The sequence below is a fragment of the Bactrocera latifrons genome, unplaced genomic scaffold (assembly GCF_001853355.1).
Source record: "Bactrocera latifrons isolate USDA-ARS-PBARC rearing strain unplaced genomic scaffold, ASM185335v1 scaffold_117, whole genome shotgun sequence".
NCBI lineage: Eukaryota > Metazoa > Arthropoda > Insecta > Diptera > Tephritidae > Bactrocera > Bactrocera latifrons.
The window spans coordinates 284,639-300,557 of NW_017534597.1; the positions used below are offsets into that span (position 1 = coordinate 284,639).

The window sequence follows — 15,919 nt, forward strand, 5'->3', positions numbered from 1 at the left end:
AAAAGCTCCATGTTGTTCCATACCTGGAAAAATAAGGATAATTTAGGACCGGTTTAAATTAGAAATAAAAAGCTCGTTTACATTGAATGCTGATTTTTAGGGCAATAACTGACGTTTCAGTGGACGTTTGAAAAACAAAACAACCAACTTGGAAATAACGAACACCTAATACTACGTATTTGTAAGCAATATTTAGTGCATAACTTGTGTAAAATTAGAAAAACTTCCATAGCTCATAACTGTTGTATGGACTTGTAGTACGGATTATGATTTTTGATCCAATGTTTGACCTTTATCATTAGTTAAAAACTTGACCTGGATTCGCTCAATATTTCGAAAACCCACCACTCCTAACCCAAGATATTTTCCTAAATCCTACTTTGAAATTTCTACGATTGAGCGTAGGGTAAAATTCAAAAGTGATTGTTAGATAACCATTTATAAGCAATTAGTCGATAAACCAACATTTTATATAAAAAAAATTTATAAATTTAATATTAACATGGTAAATGTATGTATAATCGAATCAATAAATTCACAAACAGCTAATGAAGTGTATGCTTAAATGTGCTTGGTCAACTGTTTGAATTTTAATAATTTAATTTTATTGTATAATCAATTAAAACAAATGCTCAAATGCACTGATTACTAGTTAACATCGACATTGATAATAAAACGCAAATAACTGTACTGTAAATCGCATGCTTAATGGCGTAACTTCTCAAGAATCTGTTTATAGGCGCTTTCCACTTGCTGGTACTCCTCATTTAACTGTTCAATGCGTTGCATTGGTGTGGGCAGGCGCGCTCTCAACCATTCTGTATCCACATTGGCTTTCTCCATTTTCTTAATATCGTTTATCTGTTTATAATGAACTGCGTTTAAACGTCGCTTAACATCCAAACGATATGCCCGATAATCCTCTTCGTCATTTAAATTTGTATAATAGAGGCGGAGTATTTCATAGACACGACGACACTGGCGAGGATTCAACTAAGCATACGAAACAAACAAAAACAAAACTAAATAACTTTTAGAGATATTTAAGTTGTAGTAATTTACTTTGAACGTTTCCCGTGCCTCTTTAATCATTTCCTTGTTGAAGCCTTTTTTAATGGCATCTCTTTCGAAACTTTTCAAACCCTTACATAACCGTGCGTCCACAAAATTGCGTAAACGCTGAAAGTCGTCAGATGGATCTTCCACAGTCATATCCACCACGTTTTTCAGAGATTGATAATGCTTATATATGGTTTCTACGAAGCTTGTACCAATTCCGAGCTTTTGGAATGGTGGAAGCACTAGCACTTGACTAATACGTGGTCGTATGTGTTGTGGATATGCATAATACTCATACACAGTTGTGTAACCAGTCGTCGCATACTGATAATCTCCATTTTCATTTTTGTATTTTTCGTAGCTAATGTGGTAAGAAAATAATATATATTTATTAAAAAAAAATTTTTTCTTTATGGTTTGGTACATACCATACAAAAAAGCTCCACTGTGTATCATCAATGTCAATATACGATGCAGCATCAACAAACCAAAGTATAAATGTTTGTAGACGACTGAAAAATTTTAGAAACGCCGGCACTTTATAATCACAGTGATATATTTCGAACAATCGCTCCTTTCCCTGTGCGTCAGTTACTTGGTGTTCGGATAATTTTTCGCCAAAAGGTTGAAATTTGTCGGCTTTGTCGAGGGTCTTTAAAAACTCATCCATATTGATAAAGAAGCAGCCTTCGGGTAACTTTTCAGCAATAGTGAGCACAACATTATCAGCTTTTATATCTCCCCCTGATATCTCATTTACGCGGCTGCTATATTCCGTACCAACATAAATGTGTAGTGGTCCAGCAGTATATAAAATTCGTACTCGTAGATCTTTATAACCAAATATGCTCTCCGATTCGCCAAATATTTGATGTGCCATCAACGGGTGGAATACAAGACTATCATCTTCCAGATCTTGCTTGCGACGTACTACAAGACAAATAACACTAATGACATTTCATAAAATTATTTGTAACTTTAAAATTACTCAATTTAAATTCCACAACTTCAAGTGCGTCCAGCACGAGTTCTTCATAGTCGTGAATATGCGACATGCCGGCAACAATAAACTTCCCTCCAAAATGTGGTGTCAGCTTTTCCTTCTTGAAAAGCTCCAAATTTTCACCTCTCTCAACTAACTCGATCACTGCTACTAAATTCAGTTAATATAATCAATAGAGTTAATTATTTATTATTCTGCATATGTACTAATTTAGATATTACATGGAAATACATAAATCGCGAGTTGGTAAAAAATTTCGAGCGCAAAATGCCAATAGCAACAAACCAATTCTAATAAATGTTGACAAAAGCCTGGTATCGCTGTGTTTCATATGCAAAATGATTGTCACTAATGAGTCCCAAACTGGTCTGCTCAAACATGAATGGATTTTACACAATTATCCGGATATACTAATTTTTTTAATTCAAGGAAATGATGCATTGCTTTAAATTTATATTATTTTTTAATTTTTTTATTATTATGCACGGAAAAAACAAAGTATTGTCATAAATTTTATTTTGTTATAACACACCCTGCTTCGAACGACGTTGACATTATATTCTCAATCACAACCAACTTAATTGATTAGTAAGCAGAATTATCCGAAGTCGATTTGTAGCCGCGTTTCATATTATTTTTCTAAAACTATAAATTGAATTAATTCAATAACTTGTCACTGGCAATTAGCTCATTAAAACGTAATATATAATACACTGTAACTTTAAGGATTACCTGTTCCTTTTTTATTAAAAAAAGAGTAAAGTTATCGCATTTTTAGTAGTCTTGTGTTTTCATCTGTATATTCTTGTATCTTTTTCTGCCTTTGTTATAGTTGAAAAATCGCTAAAAAATGGATAATTACCTGTTTGAAGGTGGTCGCATCACTAAAATGGAGGTTGATTATTCACCTGCATGTGATGAGAAAATTCCATTAGCCAAAGACATGGCAAGAAAAAATCCGGAAGCCTTCCACGACGCCATCGAGCTACTACTGCAACTTGAAAAACAAACTCGTCTGGTACGTAAACTTTTCCAATATAATTTGATGATACATATCTACAATGTTCCTAATATCCACAGGGCGCCGATATGGTTTCTTGTTCGCGAGTACTTGTCGCAATCTGCCAGATATGTTTTGAAGCTCAAAACTGGAACGCTTTAAATGAGTATGTTTCATTATTGGCACGTCGGCGATCACAACTTAAACAAGCTGTTTCAAAAATGATTCAAGAATGCTGCACTTATGTTGATAAAACGCCTGACAAGGCCACAAAATTGAAGCTTATTGATACTTTGCGTTCAGTAACTGAGGGCAAAATTTATGTCGAAATTGAACGTGCAAGACTAACAAAAATTTTGGCCGATATTAAAGAAGCTGATGGTGATATTGCCGGTGCAGCTTCTGTAATGGAAGAGTTACAAGTCGAAACTTATGGTTCAATGGATAAACGTGAAAAGGTTGAATTGATTTTGGAACAAATGCGGCTTTGTTTGTTAAAGGAAGATTTTGTTTCTACGCAAATCATAGCTAAAAAAATAAGCATTAAATTCTTTGATGATCCAGCACAACATGATTTAAAACTAAAATTCTACAACCTTATGATCCGGCTGGACCGCGATGGTTCCTTCTTAAAAACTTCCCGTCACTACCAGGCAATAGCGGAACCAGCACGTCCCGTAGCAGCAGTTCCGCAATTAACAGAGGAGGAAAAGAAAAAACTAAGCGAGGAAGATAAAAAGAAGCGAGAGGACGAAATAAAGGCAGCAGCTGCCGCGGCGGCCGCATTGTCAACTGTAGAACTAACTCCCGAACAGGAAAGGAAACAAAAAGAGAAACTGATCTGCGCTGTCCTTTACTGCGTATTAGCGCCATATGACAATGAACAAAGTGATATGATGGCACATTTATCAAAAAAGAAAAAGCTCGAAGACATACCAGCTTATCGGTTAGTTCCTCAAAAAAATAATTTAATATATATATTAATGATTTGTTTATATTTACAGTGAAATATTACGTTTGTTCATGTCGAAGGAACTGATAAATTTCGATACATTCAACGCCGATTTTGGAAGTGTATTAGCCGAGAATGAAATGTTTGCAGAAAGCACTAAACATGGTCGCAAATGTATATCTGAATTAAAGGATCGCTTAATAGAGCACGTAAGAAAATAATTTTCTTAGAATCGAAGAATTAATTATTACATTGTATATTCATTTCCAATTAGAATATTCGTATTATTGCGATGTACTATTCCCGCATTCACCTCCAACGCATGAGTGAGTTGCTCAACTTGCCTACAAACCGCTGTGAAGAATACCTTTCGAAATTAGCGAATAGTGACACCATAAGAGTGAAAATCGATCGTCCCGTTGGAATTATTTACTTCACCACCAAAAAGAGCGCCTCTGATATTTTGAATAACTGGGCGAACGATGTGAATCAGTTGATGTCATTGGTGAATAAGACTTGTCATCTTATCAATAAGGAAGAATGCATTCATTCTGCTATTGGAGTAGTTGTAGAGGAGTAGATTACCAGAAAAATGTACATTTTTTTTATTCGCAAAGCTGATTTAAATTTAATTTACTTACATTTCTAATGCCCCAAACAAATGCATTTCACACCGAATGTATTAATAATATTGAAGACTAGGCATTAAACCGAAATAAAATGTACGCAAGCTTAAATAAGTGTTATTGTATATATTTTGTAGTGGGGTTAAAATTTTGTATTTTATAAATAATTCCAAAAAAGCTTTTGATTTCCACAATATTTTGACAAAAAAAGGAATTTAATGATGTTCGAAAAAAGGTAAATGTAAAAGAAAAAAATTTCACTTAAAGTAATCCTTATTGCTGGAAATAGAAATTTCGTTACTTTAAACATTTTTATTTCACCAAGTGCAACCCTGCAATGTTCTTTTTGAACACGCTCGCTATGATAGCAGATGACAAGCGAAAATAGCGATCTAGTTTTTAAAATAAAAAGAAATTATTCACAGCCAATATCGTTCCTGAAATAAAACCATTTAGAAATGGGTTGTCCAATGGCTTTTGGGGAACTAAATATTCCGTCTTCACGTGCCTTCTGGGATGATTGTGACGAAGACGAGCCAGTCCAAAGGGATACGGAAACAAAAAAGTGACTTGCATGTTATTTTGCTCGCAATAAAATAAACCATTTTCGCCTTACAGACTCGAATTACTGTACGAACCAAATGAAGCCCAAACGCCTTTACCCAGTAAGATATTTCTGTTAATTGAGGGTAAGGACGTGTCAGAATTTGTGGAAGCGGCATTGTTAGGAGGAGCTCGGAATATATGCAAATTGCCATCACCTAAGTCATCTTTGCATTATGTGCAGGACAAGGAACTTTTGATCGCGCAGTTGCATGAAGATCTAACAAATAGTGGTGAATTGACAGAGTTATTACTTCCGTATGCGAAAGAGGCGGAAAAAGTTATTACATTGACTGTAAAATCCAAAATAGAGTATCAGAGTGAAAATTTGAAATGTGTACGTGATGATATTACCTTCATAAGGGGCATTAATTCCAAATCGCCCCAAGTCGAAGAGCTTGAACCACCTAATTTCATAGTGGGTGTGGCAGCTGGAAGTAAGTACTCTCTTAATTCCTAATATTAGCAGATCAGTTATTCCCATTTATCTTCTAGTTGCTTGTTGGAGGCACAACGCGAATTTACCTACGTCGGCCTATGTTGCCTATACTGACAATGTCTCGTTGGATGCATTGGCTGCTAAGCCTATAATAAAACTGCTACAAGAATTGGGAATAGATTGTAAGGACAGTTACAAGCCTATTTATAGAGAAGCGTCCCACCTATATATGTAAGATTTTGTAAAGGTGTTAATATATATTTATATATATATTATATTTTTATATATACAAAAGTTAAATAATTGGTGAGAAGAAATATTAACAATTTGGGATTGTTAAAATGAAAAGTGTATTTAAATATTTTATTTTATATCCAGTATACAAAAAAATCTCAAAAACATTACTTAGCGTCTAAATCGAAAATGCTAAGCTTAAGCGATTTGCTCCGCTGTTCCGTATGTGCTTTTGAAATAGCAATGAACTGTGGCCGACTTAAAAGCGAATACGCGGGCACTAATAAAGATTGTACCAGCGAATGTAATTCTTTTCGCCCACTACAAAATAAGTCGATTCCCAACTCGAGAGATGTGCCAAAATCACATTCATCCATTGCTATATTAGCAGCAGTAGCCACTGGTTGCAATTTTTCAATAACTGCTGCTTTAATTTCCTCATTATCCCCATCGCCATCCGATGATCCAGCTTTGACGAAAGGTTCCAGTATTTTTTTCAATTCTCCATCGGAAACAATAAGTGGTCTGTAACCAACTTGCGTATTTCCTTCGTACGGTACTACAATACCTGCCTCGTGGAATGTTTTAGCCACAACTTTAGCGCTACGTCGTTTACGCAATGTCTCCAGTTTTTCTAATTTTATTTCATTCACATTTATAAACAATTGCACTGATTTACGTGTGGATGATACCAAAGTTGCAGTAAACGGAGTGCTTGTAAAATCCTTGTCAAGGTAATGTAAAAATGCATCGAAAACATTGCCTGCAATGAATTCGAACTTACAGTTCTTTAAGGAGTCGTTGCGTGCTATTAAAAGGCATTCATTGTCCTTCGGCAAATCACGCCAATAACCATAATGGACACCAGTATCACGACGTACGAATATTGTTTGAAATTCAGGCGGATCATAGAAAAAACGCCAATGACGTAAATAATCACCTGGTTCACGTAACTTTGCTTTATGAAAGCGGCCGGCCAGAAATTCAAACGGGCCCACTAATTGCAGCTGGAATTGCTTTTCGAAATGCTGCAAAATTTCTTCACCTGTGGAATTTTTTTTCAAAGTGTTTGCGAATTTCCAGAAGTCATAAAAGTCCGGAGGCATTTCAACAAGAAACTTGTGGCGTATGAATTCATTACTACGGAGCAATTCGTCGTATTCAGCTTGCACAGAAAACTTTATACGCTTAGCGAGGATTTCCATATAGTTTTTTCCAGCAATATTCCCAAGAGCCTCAGCACGCAATTCATCTGTATCTATTTCCTTACGTTCACCAGTCGAAGTATTCTTGCTAACAGTTGCCTCCACATCCATGTCTAGAGTGTTTAGAGAATCATCAGTTTTTGGCTCTTGTTTGAGATCCTCGGTTGTTCTACGTTTCTGTGCTTCTTTGTCTTTAACTGGGCTATAGTCAGCAGTTGAAACTGCAGTGCTGTCTCTGGGTGGATGATTATATTTTTCCAAATGCGCCGAATTTTTTTGATAACATTTCTCCCAATATTTGCAGTCTTGTTTTGGCATAACGACAAACAATTTCTTTGTTTATTAACTAATTTGTATACAACTTTAGCGAAATATTATAGATATTGCTGCCAAACCGCATTTATTTTTGTTTACATCTGACATGCCGCTAGAAAACACAAAATATCGGTTTTCGCAAACAATAGAGTTGCCAATTGTTTATTTTTTTAAATGTGTGATGAAAGAAAAATAAATTATGTACAATAAATACCACTACAAAATACAGAAATTTTAAATTTAAACTTTTTACAATATTTTTTCATTTATCTTTACTAGATTAATCTATATAAAACATATTTATCGGTATCATAGTGTCAATGCCATAGGGCGGTAGATAACCGATATACATTTTTGCTTATCGATTACTCGCATCAAACAACGTTGGTTCTACTTAATTTAGCAGATAAATGCAAATATTAATTTACTTATTATTTTTAATAGTGGTTGCATAGAGTTTATTTAATAATATAGCTATAAAAGATGGTTGAAAATAATTCTGACGATGGAAGTGGTGAGTAACAAGATGAAATTAACTCGTAATTGCTGCGATAACATTGTATTTATTTATGTAGGTTCGGAATCTGAAGGTAGCCATAGTAGATCTCCTTCGCCACAAACTGCACAAACACCGGGCTATTCCTTGGAACATCATGATCCCGAACAAGGGTAAAAAACTTAATCTGATCTAAATATAGATACAAAATATCTTAATTTTTTTAAAATATTTTTATGAATATTTGATTTTAGTTCCCCTCGTAGCGCTCATTCGGCTGCGAGTGGTAGTGATAGAAAATCACGTTCGCGATCACGTTCATCCTCGAGTTCGGGATCGCGTAGCAACTCAGGTTCTCGTTCTGGAACGCGGTCCCCATCTGGTTCACCCCACAGCAGACGCTCAGGTTCAGCTCAAAGCAGACGCTCTGCTACATCGGCAGCCAGTAGAAAACATAGGGCCGGTGAAAGCCCTGAGCAATCAAATTTGGCTAGCCCCGACCAATCACCTGCTGCAAGCCGACAACAAACTCCAGTTACAAGTCGTGAGCAATCGCCTGTCGCTCAAGAGACTTCGCCGAAACGTAATGCAGGCACACCTCATAATCAAACCCCAAACGACGACGATACACGTTCTCAATCACCCAACTTGCAAATAGATGACCGTGCAAATTCACGCTCACGTTCTCGTAGCCAAAGTCGTCGCTCACGATCCGCTACGCCACGCTCTAAATCTGGAGGATCTTCACGTTCTGGCTCTCAATCGAGAAGTGGGACAAGGTCTCGTTCCGGATCGCGTGCACATTCAGGTTCACGTTCGCGATCTGGTACGCCTGCATCACGCAAATCTGATAAGTCTGGCAGTGAATCTGAATCAGGTAGTGATTTTGGTGCCCGACAGAAGAAAAAGCGGAAGGCCACAGAATCTAGCGGTTCTGAATCTGAAAGTGCTCCTCGCAAAAGAGGCAGTGGAGACGAAAGCGATAAAGGTGCCACTGCAAAGGCTAAGAAAGCACGCATTATCGATTCAGACACCGACAATGAAGAGGTATCTGAACCTTTGAACAATTATTTTTTTGATTGCAATGAATATATTTGACTTTTCAGCAATCGCAAAAAATCGATGCAAATGACATTTTTGGAGATGCCGATGATATCAGTCTATCTGAAGATGATGGTCAAAAATCTTATGCTGGTTCCCGTAAAAGTCGATCGCGCACCCGTTCACGTTCCAAGTCGAAATCAAGCTCTCGTAGTGGTTCACGTCGTTCAGGTTCCGGATCACGTTCCCGTTCAAGATCTCGTTCACGTTCTTCTCGTTCGCGTTCTCGGTCACGAAGCCCTGGACGAGTAGAAGAACAACAGCAGAAGGAAGATGAGCCAGAACCTATTCCCGAAACTCGTATCGATGTCGAAATTCCACGCATAGTAACAGATCTGGGAAAGGAAATTCACTTTGTAAAACTTCCGAATTTCCTTTCGGTTGATACACGTCCCTTTGACAAGGACACCTATGAGGATGAAATTGATGAGGAGGAAACTATGGACGAAGAAGGTCGACAGCGTATCAAGTTGAAAGTAAGTAATACCATTCGTTGGCGCGAATATATGGCAAATAATGGTGACATGATCAAAGAATCCAATGCTCGCTTTGTGCGTTGGTCAGACGGTAGCATGACATTACATTTGGGCAACGAAACCTTCGATGTATATCGTCAACCATTACATGGCGATCATAACCATATGTTCATTCGTCAAGGTACTGGTTTACAAGGACAAGCCGTCTTCCGCACCAAACTTACCTTCCGACCACACTCCACCGAATCATTCACACACAAGAAGATGACAATGTCACTGGCAGATCGTTCACAAAAGACCAGTGGCATTAAGATTCTCACACAAGTCGGCAAAGATCCCACCACCGATCGTAAGTACAACCTCAAAAAGGAGGAGGAAAAACTCCGCCAAGCAATGCGTATGCAACACAAACCACAACCTAAAAAAAAGAAAGGTGGTGCGCATGATGTGCATGGTGGGGCCAATTCGTCATATCATCACGACGAAGGAAGTGACGATGAAAATGCCATTTCTCTTAGCGCTATCAAGAATAAATATAAGAAAGGTAGTGGCGGCGGCGGTGGTGGTGCACCTTCGGTAACCTCAGAACAAAAGGGTTCGGCCATTTACTCATCAGACGAAGATGATGGATCCGACTTCGACGGCCGACGTAGCAAGAAAAAAGACAAATCAAAGTCGGTAAAAGCACTGCGTGATTCCGACAGCGAATCGGAAGATGAACATGGCAGCGGCAAAGGAAGTGGCGGTGGTAGTGATAGCGAAGTCAGTGGCACTGGTGATGAGGGTGGCGGCAGTACCCGTGGTGGAGGTGGTGGTAGTGGCTCAGGCAGCGGCAGTGGCAGCGGTAGTGATAATGATGACTAACAACCATAACAATGCGACAAGGAGAAGAATTATTACATTGGACAATGTGCAAAACTGCAACATTTTACTTAAATATATACTATTGTTAGATATGTTAATTATGATAGCTGCTCCGAATAGCGTAGAAGCGAATTGAATGATGTCAATAAATACATGAAACAAATTTTAATTGTTTTGAATTATGTATGTGTTGTAAAAGGTTATTGTACGAAGGGCTCAAGAAATGATCGAATCTGCCAACGTGTATAAGTTGAAAGCTGTTTGTGATAAGTAATTGGTATCAAAAAGCAAGTATTGTAGCGCTTTAGATAATTGTGTTGAGACGCAGCTTATAACCTTTTTAGCGCTATCTAAGACTTGGTTAGGTTCCGTTCCCACGACAGTCGGGTCTACATAACCGGAACGGACACGGATTTTTTATCCGGCCAAGGACTTGTCAACTACAGCAATAACTTGGTTAGATTAGTTTAGATTTTAGAGTCTCGTAGCCATGAATCTCACATGGGCAGCTGTATCTACCGCTCAGCTGAAAAATCAAATTTTGTTCATTTAAACGCATAAAATTCCTTTTGTGAATTATTTACTGTAGATGTTTTTATGTTCAAACGTTCAGTTCCAAAAGTGTTACTGCATGCATTTAAATAAAAATTCGGTAAATTTAGATTTTAGATACATAATATTCCATCTCTTTTTATTAGAAAAACAGAACTTGTAAAAATTCTACTTCACGATTTTATTTGTGCTCATTATAAGTTACATTTAATGGTTTAATTGCTTAACTTCGAGTCCAAATAAATCATATTCGGGTCAAAAATTATTGTTACCGGTAAATTATTATATAAAGGTTTACATATGTATATTTGTAAAATTCGAAAATTTTCTTCTTTCATGCAAATCACATTTAATTTAATACAATATTTTTTCAGCTACAACTGCATGCGTTTATATTACAATTCAAATTTTCATAATATAAAATAAGTTTACACAATTTTTTTCAGTGAAAAGTAAAATTTATCGTTAAGTTAATACGAAAATTATTTAAACGTTTTTTATATGGTAATTAGTACATAATAAATATATATATATRTAAATAATTACATATGAGGATTGTATTATTTACTATGAATTTTCATAAAAATGTATGTAATTCTTCGAGATGGATTGTGCGTGTAAATGCATTTAGGAAATTCAACAATTCCTCTGTTAACACTATTTTCGCTATTTCTTTTCTGTTTAAAAAAGCTTTCATATGTTTTAACATTGTCCGATCTATGTATGTATTTGTATTTGTAGAGAAATGCTTTCAGCTCATTTAAGCTGAAGTTTGGCTGTGTTAATATTCAAAATTCTAGTAAAAATGTGAAATCCGAATTCGAAACCCGTCATCCCTTTATTCGCTATTCGCTGCTACATTTGCAATAAATGTGTGCGCATTTCGTTATAGAGTTCGAAGTGTAAAAAGCTTTGAAATGCTTTTATTATTAAGTACATGCGTATAAGTGCGCATTAAATTTTCAATAAAAAAAATTAATTATATATTTCAGCTTGATTTTGGTCATTATGCATTAGTAATTTAAAAAAACTCAAACGAAATAATGTTGCATCAGTTCTCAAAAAACGAAATTAACTCATTAAAAAATGAAAGGCACATATCGTATAGATAATCGCTTACATACGTTATCTATGTATATACTTTCAAAAAGCATTTTTACCCAATGTATTTTCATATAACTTACACTTTATATATAGTAAGTAAAAATCAAATAAATTACTCCTCCACTGTAGTCAATTAATTGAAAGGCGCTTGTAGACTTGCAAACAGAACAAACGTAAGTCATCAGTTTTTTGCAATTCCTACAAACGCCAATAATATATTAATGCCAGTTACTTTACTCGAATATAAATTAGCTCCGTTTCGTTATAAAATAACTTTATTACAACATCTATCCGTTATGTGATATCAAAATTTATCTCATAAAATATAAATATTCGATTACACAGTTATTTGAGAGGAAAATATTAGAATTTGTAATATATTTGCGCAAATAAGCTAAGAATTGCCGTCTTTTCACGAAGGCTGCCTTATTGTCGGGGCCGAGTGCAACAGTTTTGGAAAATGTCGTTAGGAGCTAAAATTAATAACTACTTTTTCCGAGTAAAGTAAATGTTATGCTATCAAAATTTAAAATTAGTATGTTAAAATATTCATTACAACTCTTCACTTTTTAAATCTAAAGTCTTATTACAGTACATACATTATTAAAAATAAAGTGTATTACATAATAGTTGAATACCATAAATCGTTGCGTGCGTATTTTAAACTCTTTTTAAATATGTATGCTTGTATACGCGAGATTCAGTTGATTGCACTACGCTGATTGGGCCAAATATTGTATGTATGCATGTAAATATGTACATAATATCTATATATTAAGCGCCCGTGTCAGTGTTGTTTGAAAACCCACCAATAAGTGCTGTGCTGCTAGTGGTATCAGGAGCTTCGTCGTCAGCATTTATTAACATCAGCAGGCCTGAAATATTAAAGAAATATAATTTCGAGGTAAAACTTATTAACAGTAAAAGTCAATAAGAGTAAAACGGCAACAGCATCCAATATTAGAATATTTTGAATAACCCCGAGAATATTTATAATACACATATACTTATACTTTATAGCGTATCAGACGTTTCCTACTGGCTGTTACAAACTTCATAGCAAAGTCAATATCCTCTTCAGGGCATAAAAATAAAACATTTCGAAATCTACACTTACTTGCAATCGTATCGAGTTCATTTCGTAGCCACCTTTGCTCTGCATTTGTGTTTGTAATGCATTCAAATGATTCGTGGAGAGCTCTACATCGGCAGAACCGATATGTGCAGTGTGTACAAAATTCGTTGGATTGCCGATCATCGAACGGTCGATATGCAGGCGTTGATGACGTCGTCGTGTGGGTGATTGTGGTTGATGGAAACAGCAGGAGAACCATTGTAGCCAAATATCGCCGGTAGATGCCATTTTGCGGGTTTTACTAGTAATGGCAGCGGTGGTGGAGCTGTACGATTTTCGATTTCCCTTAGCCACGATGACGTCTATTTGTTTTCCGGCGTGTGGGTGTATACGAAATAAGTAAGTATATATGGAGATGGGAGTTAATTGAACTGCAAATAAAAGTTCAAACAAATTTGTTTTTTTTTTTAATTAATTTTTATCAATAATCTTAACAAATATCAACGGTGTAATTATTTAGTAGAGTTTAACCAAATTCTAGATGGCATAAATCTATGAAAGTTAAATTATTTTATATTTTTTCACGTGCTTCCATTTTGATTTGATGGATATTTTAAAACAATGTTAAAGACCTCCATATGTACACACGTATCGACAGTTTTACACACGTGCAAGCTGTTAACCACACATGCATGGCATACATCATACATACATACGTATGTACATATGAATTAATTGCAGTCTTATGTTTATGGATTGTTCCGCTCCAAAGCGAAGCTTAAGCAATTAAAAGCTATTTATGCAGACTCTACTAGAAGCAAGCGAAAGGAAAGAAAAAATCTATGCTCCAATTAATGCGATTTTTCGCTGTATGACTATAGTGGGCTTAACTATTTTCTTTAAACGCTTACATACTGATATGTACAAAAACAATTTTCTTCACACTTTTCTACCGGTGATTTTACCACATATGTATATGTATCAAAACAGAAAAGGGCGTCTGCCATGAGATGATCAAGTGCGGTCACACTAGTTCACAAATGTTAGCATGTCAATACAACGCCTGCCACTATGTAGTTACCTACGGACGCCCATTCAAACGCGTATTTCTTTACATTTTGTTATTGTTTCTTTCAGCGCCTGCCACTATGTAGTTACCTACGGACGCCCATTCAAACGCGTATTTCTTTACATTTTGTTATTGTTTCTTTCAGCTATAGACATGCACTCATTCACTTATGTTTACAGGCTTTTGGAGTTCTTAGTGTGGTCTTAGTTGTCACGGTAGCTGCACTTCGGAAGGCAATCGCATTTAATAGAAAACAGAATATACGACCGGAACAACAACCACAACACGGTGTGGCGAACTACTATACAATAATTTCAATCGGCGAGTGAAAAGTAATTAATGTCGCGCCAAGTGAAAATATGGAATAGAAGCATTTAAATGAAAGTGCTTGCCGACATCGCATGTCAGAGGTTGAATAAAGCAAAAACTCAACTTAATAAAAATTTAAATAAAATAAGCTAGAACTTTTTATTTAAAGTTTTTTTTCTGTTTTGTATGACTTTGTATATTTTCTAAATATATTATATGTAGCACATAATATTTTTTTATTTTTACAAATGTGCGAATAATTTGTATACAGACGAACAAACATTGCTATAACTCCTTCATTTAGATCCGATATAGAGTTGATACACATTTTATTATATAAATATTTGTAATTGCTCTTAGTTTGAAATCAGTTCATCTTACACATAACAACAAAAAAACTAAATGAATGGTTGATAGCAAGCTGACTCATTACCGGCATTGTGACTCTACTACAGCTGAGAAAAACAATAACTTATCTTTTTAAATGTGTTGTTGCAATGCCACTTGGTTTGAGCACGCAATCACGCCTTTATCGTAATAAAATTTACATGCGAAATGTAAATATAATAGCCGAATAAATTAAAATCATTGTTGAGTGTAAAACTTGTATATTGCAAGACTGCAGACATGTGTCATCTTGGCATTTTACCTTTTTTATTGAAACTTTATTAGTTATAAAATGTGTTGTTATGTGTTATAAAAAAAAAATAAAATATGTACAAGAGACATCATAATGCGATATATAATGTATGTACACATTCAGACACATAATCTTAATTTAGCTTATTTAATAAAAAATATTTTATTACAAAACATATGTATATTTGCGCCCTCTGCGGTATTTTATCGTAAATAATCCACTATGTGCACATCTTCATGTCTTTAACAAAAAGTTAATAAATACGGTTACTTTTGGATACTACTGCAAACGACTGACGCATTTACCACATCATATGTGTGTACAATACGAAATCATTTCCGACAACCAACCAACTGCGTCTTGCATGTTAATGAGTTCGTCGATCGCAATGGGCAATTTCAAAACTATTGTTTCCTCCATGTTATATCTCTATATGTAAAACATCGCAGTTACGAGTTTACAATTTTATTTTGCAAAAGGAAAACAAAAGTTATGTAAATTTCTATTCTGAATAGAAATTGGTGAGTATTCGTAGTAGTCAAATGTAAATGGATATTAGAATGCTAATAATTTCTTAGACTCATATTCTAACGGTAACAGTCAATCAAAAGACTTATATTTTTTATGATTTGAATGAAATGTTGTTGGCAGTAAACAAATTATGTTATCATATAATATTTTAAGTAAATACCGAAGTAACTAATTATGTTAACCATATTTATTAAATTGATATATACCGTAGAATGCATACATAAATATATAGGTACCCACATAAAACACGAAAAAATATAAAATAT

General features: G+C 35.3%; 6 protein-coding genes across 10 annotated transcripts in view; 3 read left to right on the plus strand and 3 right to left on the minus strand.

Annotated features, from left to right (window-relative positions):
* Positions 1–568: 568 nt before the first annotated feature.
* LOC108978078 (histone acetyltransferase type B catalytic subunit) lies at positions 569–2,505 on the minus strand. 3 transcript variants are annotated; one of them, XM_018948183.1, is made up of 5 exons: positions 2,284–2,505; positions 2,048–2,209; positions 1,488–1,989; positions 1,063–1,420; positions 569–993 (listed from the first exon to the last, which is right to left on the minus strand). In XM_018948183.1, exons 2-5 carry the CDS (start codon positions 2,112–2,114, stop codon positions 706–708), a joined length of 1,215 nt encoding a protein of 404 aa, XP_018803728.1. In that variant the 5' UTR covers positions 2,115–2,209; positions 2,284–2,505; the 3' UTR covers positions 569–705. The 3 variants fall into 3 exon arrangements, with proteins under 3 accessions (XP_018803728.1, XP_018803727.1, XP_018803726.1); XM_018948182.1 differs by having other exon boundaries at positions 2,048–2,212; XM_018948181.1 differs by having other exon boundaries at positions 2,048–2,505.
* A 128-nt stretch (positions 2,506–2,633) lies between these two features.
* Positions 2,634–4,754, plus strand: LOC108978077 (26S proteasome non-ATPase regulatory subunit 12). 2 transcript variants are annotated; one of them, XM_018948180.1, is made up of 5 exons: positions 2,634–2,819; positions 2,895–3,080; positions 3,143–4,008; positions 4,067–4,223; positions 4,289–4,754. In XM_018948180.1, exons 2-5 carry the CDS (start codon positions 2,913–2,915, stop codon positions 4,592–4,594), a joined length of 1,497 nt encoding a protein of 498 aa, XP_018803725.1. In that variant the 5' UTR covers positions 2,634–2,819; positions 2,895–2,912; the 3' UTR covers positions 4,595–4,754. The 2 variants fall into 2 exon arrangements, with proteins under 2 accessions (XP_018803725.1, XP_018803722.1); XM_018948177.1 differs by having other exon boundaries at positions 2,634–2,760.
* Positions 4,755–5,000: 246 nt separating this feature from the next.
* LOC108977394 lies at positions 5,001–5,969 on the plus strand. Its single transcript, XM_018947065.1, has 3 exons — positions 5,001–5,205; positions 5,259–5,680; positions 5,739–5,969. Exons 1-3 carry the CDS (start codon positions 5,099–5,101, stop codon positions 5,915–5,917), a joined length of 708 nt encoding a protein of 235 aa, XP_018802610.1. The 5' UTR covers positions 5,001–5,098; the 3' UTR covers positions 5,918–5,969.
* Positions 5,970–6,008: 39 nt separating this feature from the next.
* On the minus strand, positions 6,009–7,586 carry LOC108977405 (histone PARylation factor 1-like). Its single transcript, XM_018947075.1, has one exon. It carries the CDS (start codon positions 7,437–7,439, stop codon positions 6,084–6,086), a length of 1,356 nt encoding a protein of 451 aa, XP_018802620.1. The 5' UTR covers positions 7,440–7,586; the 3' UTR covers positions 6,009–6,083.
* A 232-nt stretch (positions 7,587–7,818) lies between these two features.
* LOC108977464 (another transcription unit protein) lies at positions 7,819–10,542 on the plus strand. The gene is made up of 4 exons (XM_018947158.1): positions 7,819–7,950; positions 8,012–8,105; positions 8,187–8,979; positions 9,039–10,542. Exons 1-4 carry the CDS (start codon positions 7,920–7,922, stop codon positions 10,371–10,373), a joined length of 2,253 nt encoding a protein of 750 aa, XP_018802703.1. The 5' UTR covers positions 7,819–7,919; the 3' UTR covers positions 10,374–10,542.
* Positions 10,543–12,025: 1,483 nt separating this feature from the next.
* The window catches only part of LOC108977930 (CDC42 small effector protein homolog), a 7,384-nt gene continuing 3,490 nt past the window's right edge, over positions 12,026–15,919 (minus strand). Inside the window, exons 2-3 of one of the 2 annotated variants that reach the window (XM_018947933.1) lie at positions 13,147–13,535; positions 12,026–12,904 (exon numbers count right to left, since the gene is read on the minus strand). In XM_018947933.1, coding sequence (XP_018803478.1) covers positions 12,896–12,904; positions 13,147–13,392 — 255 coding nt within the window. In that variant the 5' untranslated portion in view covers positions 13,393–13,535 and the 3' untranslated portion in view covers positions 12,026–12,895. Of the gene's footprint in view, positions 12,905–13,146; positions 13,536–15,919 lie in introns of those variants that run through there. The other variant, XM_018947925.1, reaches the window with a different exon arrangement.

Excerpts from the sequence above, each read along its gene's own strand:
- LOC108978077 (XM_018948180.1), top strand. The coding sequence starts at position 2,913 with ATGGATAATTACCTGTTTGAAGGTGGTCGCATCACTAAAATGGAGGTT. Across the intron at positions 3,081-3,142 it reads TTGAAAAACAAACTCGTCTG|GGCGCCGATATGGTTTCTTG; the intron begins GTACGTAAACTT and ends TAATATCCACAG. Across the intron at positions 4,009-4,066 it reads GAAGACATACCAGCTTATCG|TGAAATATTACGTTTGTTCA; the intron begins GTTAGTTCCTCA and ends TTATATTTACAG.
- LOC108978078 (XM_018948183.1), bottom strand. The coding sequence starts at position 2,114 with ATGTCGCATATTCACGACTATGAAGAACTCGTGCTGGACGCACTTGAA. Across the intron at positions 1,990-2,047 it reads AGTTGTGGAATTTAAATTGA|TACGTCGCAAGCAAGATCTG; the intron begins GTAATTTTAAAG and ends TTTGTCTTGTAG. Across the intron at positions 994-1,062 it reads AGGCACGGGAAACGTTCAAA|TTGAATCCTCGCCAGTGTCG; the intron begins GTAAATTACTAC and ends TCGTATGCTTAG.
- LOC108977394 (XM_018947065.1), top strand. The coding sequence starts at position 5,099 with ATGGGTTGTCCAATGGCTTTTGGGGAACTAAATATTCCGTCTTCACGT. Across the intron at positions 5,206-5,258 it reads AGGGATACGGAAACAAAAAA|ACTCGAATTACTGTACGAAC; the intron begins GTGACTTGCATG and ends TTCGCCTTACAG. Across the intron at positions 5,681-5,738 it reads AGTGGGTGTGGCAGCTGGAA|TTGCTTGTTGGAGGCACAAC; the intron begins GTAAGTACTCTC and ends TTTATCTTCTAG.
- LOC108977464 (XM_018947158.1), top strand. The coding sequence starts at position 7,920 with ATGGTTGAAAATAATTCTGACGATGGAAGTG. Across the intron at positions 8,106-8,186 it reads CATCATGATCCCGAACAAGG|TTCCCCTCGTAGCGCTCATT; the intron begins GTAAAAAACTTA and ends ATTTGATTTTAG. Across the intron at positions 8,980-9,038 it reads CAGACACCGACAATGAAGAG|CAATCGCAAAAAATCGATGC; the intron begins GTATCTGAACCT and ends TTGACTTTTCAG.
- LOC108977405 (XM_018947075.1), bottom strand. The coding sequence starts at position 7,439 with ATGCCAAAACAAGACTGCAAATATTGGGAGAAATGTTATCAAAAAAAT.